Genomic DNA, 11,800 nt, shown 5'->3' with positions numbered 1-11,800 from the left:
ACTTTTTCCCCCTTAACTGTGAAAAACTTTTGTTATATCCCACCACAGAATGTCTCCCGTAAGATTAGAGCAGCCTGTCTGGTGGCTGTGGGTTTTATTCCTATTACCTTGTTTCAATAATCACTTTAAAATGGCAAACATGACAAGTTCTATGGCTTTTCATTAAAAAAAAAAAAATCTTAAATTTTTTTAAAAAGCTGTTTACATATTGTTCTGGCACCTACATAAGAGATTTTAATGAGCAGCAAAGAGTAGAAAACCAGTGGTTGAAATGTGTTACTTAAAAATATTTACAGAATAGATCCAGTGCAAAATAATGAAACCGAAAATATCTCAGCAGTGTATGCCAGTACGCTGGTGTTCAAACCCGTCAGAGGATTTGATCACTTAGCCCAATGTAAAGTGCCTCTAGCTGATATTAACAAGATATGCCCTTATCGGTTCCTAATCTCCCACACCCTTGTTATTGTTGAATTATTTTAGCCATGAGTTGGTGATCTCTGTTCTTTAGCTGTACTTCACATTCATGGTTTCTAAGTTAATTTGGATTGCATCCTTTTTTTCTTTAATGTGATCTACAGGGTCTCACTATACAGATCAGACTCTTAGTGTTCCTCCTGTTTTCAGCCTCCCAGGTGCTGGGATTATAGGCGCACGTCACCAGTCTCAATCCCATCTCGGCGTGCCCCGGGGCAGGGCTGGCATTGCACACTGGGGATTACATCCAGTGTACGCGCCTAAGCAGGCGCTTTACTCAGCTGAGCCATCTGGCCGGCCCTTAAATTCATTTGGTATTTGTTCATTTCACCATTTTTACTTTATGGATTACAAACCCAACTATCACCAGGCTGAGCACTTTGAAAAAACACAGGCTGTAAAGCCCCCCAGACAGCCTGTCTCCTCCCTTAGAAAACTCAGAGCCAAGGAAGCTGGAACTCTAGAAATGGAACTCCTTCCTCCCAAATCTACCCAAAACTTGACCAAACACCAATACACCAATAGAAAAGGCTATTACGTAGCACCTCAAGTTTGGAGGCAAACTACTGACTGTAACAGTTACGAGAAAAGAAGCTAGTGCATGGCAAACCTCTGAATAATTTATCTGAGGTACTACATACTAATCACACTAAGATGTGCTAATGCTTGTCAAGAACTTTTCATAGGATTTCTTTTGCAATTGTTACGTAGGATTTTTGCAGTTATTAAAAATAAAAAAGCTACATATTTGCACACAGTGCCTCTACTGTTTTAAGATTGTCACTAGGAAAATGGCAAGCCATGGCTGCTGCAACTGCTTTCCTGGCGAGGGGAAAAGTCTTCACTTGTGAGCCTTCCCCAGGACAGAGCAGCACCAGCCCGTAGGGGCTGCGAAGCCTCCTGAGCAAGGTCTGCTACAGAGCAACAGGGCCTCGGGAGGCACACAAGCAGGAAGCCTTCCCGAGAACACCTCCACCTATGATATCCCCCAGGCAACGGGGCACTGCGAAATGATCAAAGGTTGCCTACCTAGGTGGCACCTGTGCCCAGGCAGGCAATTAGCTTACTCAAGGAATGATTTATATGCCTTTTTTTTGGAGATGGGATCTCACTATCCAGTTCTGTAAAACTTACTATATAGCCCAGACTGGCCTTGAACTCACAGCAATCCTGCCGCCTCAGCCTCCTGAGTGTAGGTATCAAAGGCTTATGTCAACATGCCTGGCTTCTATGACTTATTTTCACTCATAAAAAATAAATTTCATTCAAGACAGACATACAGTGAATGGTAGGAATTCAATAAAATAGGTAAGAATGAATTTAGTTCCTCGTAGAATACAAAAAAATAAACATCTCTGGGACTTTACTGCAGTTAGGATTTCTTCCATTCATGGTATGTGTCCTACAGATATACAGACCTTAGCTTCTTTGGTGTTTGTGGGCGTTGGGGAGAAACCCAGGAAGGTGATGAGTGACAACAGAGCAGCACAAATGAAATAAGTTTTAAATTATTCTTTCCCATCAGAAAATTAGCCCCTCCCAAACACAGCTCAATTCCTTATTCTAAAAACCAAGGAAATGAAAATTTTTCAAATTGCCTGCTGGTTTTCTACCAAAAAAAAAAAAAAAAAAAAAAAAACAACAGATGGTAGAGAAACACTTACTGTCTTCCAAGTTACCAAGAATCTCTTCCTGGTGATACATCCAACCTCTATAACTTGTTTCAGCATCACTAAAATGACACCGACTGGGGTCTGCGGGGCTCGGGACACATCACAGCCCAGCCCTGGCCTCACACAGGCCCTCTGCCAGCACTAGCGTGGGCAGAAGCCTCTTCACACCTGCTGCTCTCTTACAATGAGCACATGGATCAAAATCATAGCCATCTGACACATGAACCTCTTTTCCCCCTGCTCCAAACAATAATCCTTCTTGTTCTGAGCACTATCTTAACTAAACAGACAAGGTTTACTAGGGAGAGCTCTCGGAACCACAGAGACAGTAATGGCCTGTGTCCACTAACGGTGTCCAGTGTAAGCTTTGAACCAGGAGGTCACGGAGGCTGCGGCAGAGGAGATCATCCCCCCGGCACTGCTGCTCGCGATGGGTGGGGACACTTGGGTGCTCCGGCTCTGGGAGACTTCCACGGGCTGCGAGGGGATGTCACAAAACCGGGGACTCGGCAGGTTCTCCCAGTCTGTGCCCAAGTCAGTTTCCTCATCACTTATGCGCTCATCTCCACTCTCATCCGATTCTCCAGCAACTCCAGGGTCTACGAACTCCATGGACTCCTCAAGGTCTGCTCGCACTTCAAAAGGTCCAGACCTGTGTGCAGGAAGTGAGAAGCGGCTTACAGAGAAAGCAGTGTTCCCCAGCCCGAGGTCAGATGCTGTCTGCCCTCAGATCCTACCGCATGGGGCAGAAGGACCCACAGCCATTCCCACACACCATTTCCAAAGTCTCCACTGCATGCCCTGGTGCTCTAGGGTGAAGGTTTTCTTTACCCAAGTAACAACTGACAGGTGAGTCAGGAATAAAAGTAATATCACACTTTTCCTCAATTCTACTTATGGGTTTTTTGGGGTAAAAAACCAAAATCCATCCACATACAAGACCCATGCTTGTATTCAAAGCATGAACTCCTGTTTTAAACAAGTGCAGTGTCCAAGGAATAAGTAACACAGCATTCTGACACAATCCTGAGAGAATCAGCTATCTGATGTATACTCTGCTGTACTCTATCGTGTAATAAGCAGTAAATTGTACACAAAGAAAACTGTACAGATACTTCCTGTTTTATGGAAGCTCTCTCCCTTATAAAGAAAATTCTTCAGGTTCAGAAAGCAGAAATGATACGCTGTATGCAAATCATCAAAGCTTCTTAGATTCCTATCAACAACAGGCTCTGGCACTTACATCTAATTTTCCAGGGGCACATCTGTTGCACAAAATGAGACACCTACTTAGGTTAAATTCCTCTATAACTGTATTTGTATGCATTGTATTTCAGGAGAAAATCGTATTTTATTCTGCAAACCGCCCAAAAGACATCCTCACAGCCATGGCTAAGAGCTCTTCCTCAGGCTCTTCAGCCCCAGCACAGGTCTTTCAGCTTCTTCTCCTTGCTTCCTTTCAACGGCCTGTCAGCTCTTGCTTCGGGGGTCAGGCAGCCATCCCGACCCAGGGCCTCTACAGGGATTGCCTGGAGCTGCTGGAAAGGTAGGTCCAAATCCCTGCAGCAGCCAGTATTTCATGCTTATCTCCAAAGAGAAGCATGTAAGGTCTCTGCTCAACTAAGAGTTTCACTGACCATGACTTTGAATAAAGAAACACCTGAAGATGAAAATACCCAGGCATCTTTTATTCTTTGGCCCCAAACTCCTGGTAGCTTCCTGAACAATAAAGGCTGATAATGGCATCCAGTGTCCTTCACCAGGTCCCTAATCTTCTGATCCCAAAACAATTTCATTTCCCAGCTGGGACACAGCAGTCACTGCTAGCATGTATGTTCTAGGCATGGTGTTCAGGGCTGTACAAGGATTAAACCCCAGGGTTTTCTCCTTGATTTCAGTGAGCAATTCACAAGTCTTCAAGGCCTTCACCTAAACAGAAGTCATTACTTTTTACAGGATGAGGTATGTAAGAACTGGCAGGGGACAATTTCATCCCCTGAAACTTTCTTTACCAAAAAGACTAACGAGCACAATCTGTTTCCACATCCTTAAAGTTCTCCTTACACTTGACTTCTTTCCTGCTTACTTTTATGTCCTTGGCGAGGTCTACTCCAAAGTCGTCTTTTCCTATTCCTCTCCTACTGGACCTATTCCTGCCCACTGGATCTCTAGATCTAAGAGATGCTACCTCAGACTCACCCCAGACAACCAGAGCCAGCTAGGACTCTTTCCCCCTCCTCAGGCTCCATGTCAAGGCTCACAGGGGTAACTGATGTCACTATACAAGCTCCTTTCTGCCCTCCACATGCACCCACCCTCACCATCTCCCACCTTGTGTGAGAGGCTGCCTTGTTTTCCTTGAGGGACTCACATGCCTGTGCCTCTGGGCTGGGTTCCTTCTATCCCAGCCCAAGGCTGCTGTGTCTGCACTGGCCAACTTGGCTGTAGTGCTCAGCGCCAGGCCAAGGCTCCCAACTGAGGCTCAGCCCACCTGCTGCTGCTCCTGGATGCTGCCTCTTTATTCTAGGGGTTCCCACAAGGCTGGGTTTGCCACTTTCCCCAGGCCCTCCTTAAGGGTTTCCCAGGACACAAGCAGTAATGAACATGGGAAGAAATATCCTCTTCTTTCTGCAGACAGAGCTCCTACAGGGTGCCTCCCTCCAGTCTGGTTCTTTGCTTGAACTCCCATATAGGACAGACTCCAAGTGGCAGGGCCCAGGCACTCCACTAAGTGCTCAGAATGCAAAATGAACACATGGAAGATTCCTGAAGTAGCCAGTGTGGATTAACTTTGATTCCAAGCAGCTACAGGAGCAGGACCCAAGGCCTTGCCTCCTTGCCATCACTTGAAGATTGACGCCCTAACAATATTTCCTACCCAGCACACTCCAAGGCAGAGGAAAAATCACACAGAACTAAGCAGCAAGAGGATCGGTGGTTCTTTCTCTTAATGTCTTGGAAGAGAAAGATGAAAAAAGACATTTCCATAATCTGCGGTTTAGTTGAATACAAAATTTCTTTTTAGTCAAGGAAGGGCCGGAAGCCAGAATACTCATTTTCTCATGCAGCTTGCCCCTCCCCCTACAAAATCTTTTTAGCTTTGTAAAAATTTGCAAAACATCTCATTTGAAAATAATGATGCTGGGACGTGGGACATAGCTCAGCAGAGTAGTGCCTGCCTGGCAGGTGTAAGATCCTGAGTTCAATCCCTGGTTCCACAAAATGAAAAAAAGAACGATGCTTTAAGGTGGATACCATGACATTACACAACGGAGCAGATAAGAAGCACCAGCAGACAAGTGGTGCTCGGGGAGACCCACAGAAGGTGCTTACACTGTTGGGAGTGGCTCCCCGACGTGGCTTGGCACAAAGGCAGAAACACAGAAACCACGGGGAACGCCAAGCTCTGTGACTGAGGACCAAGGCCTCAGCGAGGTGAGCTCAGGTCTGCGCCTCCAGAAAAGGGTGCGACAGACAGCTCTCAAGCAGCACCCTTCAGGCCTGAACACAAGACTACTTGGAGGAAACTGACAAGTCCAAAGGAAAGCTCTTTTGGGAGGGTTTATATTTTTTAAAAGAATATTCATACTGTGAAAATCGGAGGCTGTTAAAATGTTCCAAATTTTAAAAAGGTTAAAAATAACCATATAATAACTACATGCAATCCCTGACTCTAGACTGGATCCTTTACTAGAGAGGAAAAACACTATGTAGGAAATAGTCTGGCCCCACTGACAAACGTACTCTAGATAGCAACTGAGAGAAAGTACCCATGTTAAGTCTGCTGAGGGCCATCAAGGAGACGCAGGCATCAAATATCTTACTTTAAGGAAATGTACGCGAAAATGCTTAGGGGTAAAAAGCCTAATGTACGTAACTTACAGAGTTCTGGAAAATTTGTGTATATGCATGTACATGTGCATTTATAGAAAGGTTGAGAAAATGAGCAAATGGGGTAAGTCATTAACAGTGAATCTTGTTAAAGGGATGATCTCTGTGCCATTTTTATTTTTGTAATTTTTCTGTAACTTTGAATTTATTTAAAGAAAAAGTTTATCTTGTATTCAAAATGGGACGTCCAACTTGGACGGTGTACCTGGAATCCAGAAGTCAGTCCTGCCCAGGTTCCTTCACTGTCCTCTCTAGGCCCTCTGACTGAGGACCTGGAAACGCGATGCTCCAGAGCTCTACTTCCTGACCTCTGGCCCGAGGACCAGAGCCTTAGGTGTAACTAACAGCCCAGCTCTGGGTACTTGTGAGCAGCTGAGGCCTTGAAATCAACCAACAGGTAATCCTCATGCTAACCAAACGGTAACAGGAACTTTGTTTTGTTTTGTTGAAACAGGGTCTCACTATGTAGCCCAGGCTGGCCTCAGACTCGAGACGATCTTCCTGTCTCAGTCTCCGGAATGCTGCGATTACAGGCATGTGCCATACCTGGAAACTTTACATCTTTCAAAGAAATGCACTTTAGGTATTAAGAGAATGCTGTAATCACTCATATTGGGTATAAATGAACATTCCAGTTCTTTTTCCAACCGATTATTGAAAATGGAAACCTGATTCAAACATCACTCATTTTTGAGTGAGGCTGATGGCTTCCATCTCTTTCGGTGTGCTCCTCTGAATCTTTGTTTTTATTGTCTGTCTTTCCTTTATTGATTTGAAAGATTTATGAAACCTAGGTTTTAATCTTTTGTCTATTATAAATGCTGCAGAACCTATTTAATTTTGTTAAAGGTGACTTTTCCTAGAAACACTTAGGTGTCTGTGATCTTTCTACCTTAGCCTCCCAGAGTGCTGGGCTCAGAGGTGTGCACCGCCACGCCCAGCTGAGATACTTAGTTTTTATACTATAAAACTCATAATTCCTATCTTTAGGGTTTTGGGCTTTGTGGCTTACTTGGGAATTCTTTCTCCACCCTATGATTATAGAACACTAGCCTTTTAAAGTTTCTGTATTATCTGGAATTTAATTTGTATAGGAAGGTGGTACATACCCACCTTTTCCCCCACACGAATACAACTGGCCCACCCGGCGCTCCTGAGCGATGACCAGCCACCCCACTGTGTACGCGGCATAGATGTGCTGCAAAAGTCTTTGTTCTTGTAACTGTTCTAGGTATTTACAGTAAGAGCAAACACAAAAAGTGGACAGATTGTGGGTTGAGCCTAAAAAGATCTGCAGACCAGACTTTTTGTTACTGACTTCTGACACTAGGTAGCCAAGAAAAGACCTATGTGGGCTCGAGAAAATAATTGGCCTTTGGTTTTCAGGGAACCTACACAAGGTCGCACTCCAGAAACCTGTGGGTTCTTCTGCTGCATGTTAGGTGCTTGATACTCTCCAAGAAATTACTATAGAAGAATGTTAACAGTTCGGACTTGAGTGGCCATTATTACCTTCAGTAGACAGAGGACTGCTGGAGAAGTTGGGGCGGGGAGCAGTAGGTCCTCTGCTAGCACACACAACTGCTGCACTCACAAATCACAAGAGTACACACACCCGTCCTACCTGCCCAGGTGCTCTGAGCTTGAGCTGACCAGGTACATGAGATTCCTGAGGGTGTGCAGTGGTTGTAACTGATCCAAATTTACATGCTAAAAAAAGCAAAGAATTGATTACTATTTTCAGCTATGTCACAAATTAGAAATTGGTTCCAAACACATTTTCCATACCTGAGAAAAACAAAGGTATAGGATATTTGTATTCAGTTTCTTCACTGCTCGAGTAAACTTCTGTTTGCTGAGATTTTCTCCACAAAATTCACTGTAAAATGAACATAAGTTTGGAGAATGTGCTATTTTTTTTTAGAAAATAATCTCTTAAAAATGTTCACCTGCAGAGTATGCCTTACACTACAGTTCATATGCAATCTTCCCTGTGTCTCTGCCTCCCTACCTACGAAACTGCCCACCACAGACATTTGCTAGGAAGACACTGTCATCCTCGTGGACAGCAGCAATTCCCTCACACTTACCCAAGTGCTTACAACGCACCTGCCTTCTCGCCAAGCCATTACACTTCGGGAATTTACACTACACAAATACTTAGGTACAAACTGGAAACATTATTCTTGGAAGCATGTGAGAAAATTGGTTGTATCCTGGTGCAACTGCCCGCTGTGCCCAGTACACAGCGAAGGCCCACAGCTGTACCCTCCTCCCCTCCTCTGCCCTCTGCAGCTGCTCCATGCCAGGGCCTGGGCCCTGCCAGCCTCACCGGCAGCCTCTCTCCTCAAGGTCCCATGGCTCACCCCTTGCTCCTGTGGGTTCGTGCGTGCCCACTCACGCACAGCAAGGCCTCCCTCATCTGTCTCAGTGTACTTTACAGCATCTACCACCACGGCACATACTGGGTGTCATCTGTGTCCCGACAGGACACACACTTGCAAAGGTCAGAGGTTGTGCATCTGTTGCCAATGTACCCCATATGGGGGCAGTGTCTGGCATAAAAACCAAGTACGAAATATTTTGGGACATTGTATTTATACTTGTGTGTCCTGGAGACAGATAAGGGATTTATCTACTTGGCATGTATACAGGGTGAAAGGAAGGTCCTCACAGGAACTGGGTAGATCCTTTTCCAAATCTTTAACCACTTACCCACCTAATTATTTAAATACAGGATAACCAAAAATTGTTCACTTTTATTATATAACAGGAACTATAGAAATGATGAATTTGTTAAGAATTTTTCTGTGTTTGGCATTTGTTTTGCTTTGGCTTTTGGTTTTTTGAGGTAGGGTCTCACTATGTCTAGCTGTGAACTCACTAAGTCTAACAGCTCTGAACTCATGGCAACCCTCCTGTCTCAGCCTCCCAAGTGCTGAGGTTACAGGTGTACATCACCATACCTGACTGTGTACAGGTGATCTTAAACATTCAACACATGTAATCACTCCCCAAAATGAGTTTACAGATGACTATAAACTTCAAGAACTGCAAACATGTACTAATAAAAATTTTTAAAAGGTGGAAAATTTAATATAGAACCTGGACAATAGTATCTACTCTCTCACATCTTTCTGCATTACTGTCTTTCTTTGAACATACTTTACACTGTCATACTGGTGTTTCCATTTTTCCTCTGGGTGATATAATTTTGATAAAACATCTATGCACTAAATGCAACAGTGACTACATTGATGGGCTGGCCAAATAGCTCAGTGGATTAAAGCACCTGCAAGCAGGCACTGGGGCCAGGGGTTCAATTCCCGGGCCTGCCATGCTGGCTTGGGGCAAGCTGAGAGGGCGACTGAGACTGGGTGTGGTGGTGCACACCTGTAATCCATCCCAGCTCCTGGGAGGCTGTAAACATGCGGATCACTACGAGTCCGATCTGGTAGTGAGATCCTGAACACACTGAAGACCCTTCCCTTAAATTACAGGTAAAAAACAGTGACTATACCAGTGATGGTCATCTTGGCTGCTGTCTCGCTCACCGGTATTTTTCAATTACTTGGTCTGTGAGACCTAATCTAAATTGTAAATGACTTTTTAAGCCCCTTGCTTTGAATAAGTAACAAATTCTATACTGTTTGGTCCAGAAGGTGCTTAAATATTGTATAATTTTTTTTCTTTGAATTTGATTACAAGATAGCTTGCTAGATGTTGTTCAGTTCTGGCAAAACCACCCACAGAATTATTATAATCATTGAATTTTTTGAATAATGCAATTTTTAGTTTTGTTTCTTCTTTGAAGTCCTATTATTTCTGAATTATGAACAATATGCAGTAAAATTTTCTGCTTTTCCATTTCATAATACAAGCTTTACCTCAATGATTTGCTAACGTGTCTTTTTTTCAGTGTTTTTTATTGCAGATCTTTTGGCACTTCCTTCCTATTCATGTTTAGTGCCCTAAATGTGTCTATTTTGTATTGTAAAACATCACTGGGTTTAGGAAAAATATAAAAATTATATCTAACATACTTATAACTTTTAACAGACTGTAGCACAAAATCATAGGTTACTTTTCACAAATGAAATACCAATTGGTAAAAAAAAAATAACCAGAACTTATTAGATTGCACTAGAAACAAACATCAAAGGTGAAAACAACATTCTAAATAAAAAAAAGTATGCAAAAGATAGTTGATACAAAACAAATGTAGGAGTGTTTCTCATAACAAGAACTGGTTGAGGGCCGGCCAAATAGTTGGGCCGGCCAAATAGCTCAGCGGATTAAAGCGCCTGTTTAGGCAGACTCAGGGGTTGGGGGTTCGATCCCTGGGCCTGCTGTGCCAGTCCCACCCCAGGGGCACACTGAGTGATTGAGACTGGATGTGACTGAGACTGGGCATGGTGGAACACGCCTATAATCCCAGCACTTAGGAGGCTGAAAATACTGGAGGATCACTACAAATCCAATCTGTGTAGTGAGATCCTGTACTAAATATATCATCGATCAATCGATCAAACAAACAAACTTCTTAGGGCCAGAGAGATAGCCCGGCAGACTAAGCAACTGCTTAGGCAAATGCAAAGACTGGGGTTCCATCCCTGGCACCACATGCCATGCCAGCCCCAACCCCAGGGCACACTGAGCCAGCCACAGAGACCCAGTGTGGTGGTGCACACCTATAATCCCAGCACTGGGGAGGCTGGAAAACAATCAAATATATTAAAAATAAATAAACAAATCTGAGTATTTTTATAATTTTTTAAATCATTCATTCATTCATTCATTTGGTACAGGGTCTCACTACACAGCTCAGACTTGTAGCAATCCTCTTGTCTTGGCCTCCTCAATGCTGGGATTACAGGTGCATACCCCACGCCTAGTTTCAGTGGCCAGCACAGCACAGCATGCAGTACCAGGGATCAAACCTGGGTCTTTCTACTTGCCAGGCAGGTGCTTGGACTGCCAAGCTATCTCTGCAGCTGCAAATCTGAATATTTCTTCAGACATTTCTGACTTCTGATACTTAAATTCTTGTTTTTGGCTAAATTGGAATTAAGAACTCACAAAACCTTGGCAGATCCACAGCACAGAAGACACCACCACCTTCAATTACTTGCCTGTTGCACAGCTTTTTGGGAAGATTGACATCGAGTATGTGAGACAAAATGATGACCAGCTGAGTGGCATAGCAGAGCGCAGCACTGATGGTATAGGCAGGGTTATTATGCTCCATGTCTGAAGGGTAAGAACAACAATCACACGACACCTTTAACTTCAACAAAACTTTAATAAGCAGAGGTTTTATGATTTCCTGCTTTACCATTCTGTTTCTGATGGTTAAGTTGTATTTGCCACTCCATAGCCAGACAAACATCTACTGGTTTTGTTTTCGTTTTTCTTGTTGCTTGTTTGTTTGCTTTTGCTCAATAAAATGTGACAGCAAAGAAGCCTAAAACCCTGCTAGGCAGGAATGAAAAGTATGAATCACTTGGACCTCATAACGCAGTATAAGAATAATTAATGCCAACTTAAGTATTACCTCCCCAGTGTCCTTTCCTAACTACCTAACAGAAAAGACATCCCTTCCTTTGCACCCTGCCCTGCCCTGGGACACTGCTGGCTCCCATTGCACCTGTGACACTCCATCTCTGACTGTTTAATTGTTTCGCTGCCTGAGAAGAGCAAATGGCCACATCTACCTTGGTCACCTTGTATCACCAGCATCCAGTATGTGCACAATAAAA

General features: G+C 43.8%; 1 protein-coding gene across 2 annotated transcripts in view; it reads right to left on the bottom strand.

The window, feature by feature from the left end:
* Window positions 1–707: 707 nt before the first annotated feature.
* Window positions 708–11,800, bottom strand: part of Atg14 (autophagy related 14) — a 60,351-nt gene continuing 49,258 nt past the window's right edge. For both annotated transcript variants that reach the window (XM_004624835.2, XM_023703244.1), the window contains 4 exons: window positions 11,174–11,291; window positions 7,830–7,920; window positions 7,666–7,751; window positions 708–2,802 (listed from right to left, as the gene is read on the bottom strand). In XM_004624835.2, the coding sequence (XP_004624892.1) occupies window positions 2,496–2,802; window positions 7,666–7,751; window positions 7,830–7,920; window positions 11,174–11,291 (602 nt within the window). In that variant the 3' untranslated portion in view covers window positions 708–2,495. The remainder of the gene's footprint in view (window positions 2,803–7,665; window positions 7,752–7,829; window positions 7,921–11,173; window positions 11,292–11,800) is intronic.

Source organism: Octodon degus, unplaced genomic scaffold (genome assembly GCF_000260255.1).
Source record: "Octodon degus isolate 3935 unplaced genomic scaffold, OctDeg1.0 scaffold00007, whole genome shotgun sequence".
Classification (NCBI taxonomy): Eukaryota; Metazoa; Chordata; class Mammalia; order Rodentia; family Octodontidae; genus Octodon; species Octodon degus.
Note: the sequence above shows the minus strand (reverse complement) of the source record. Positions and strands in the feature narration are given on the sequence as shown.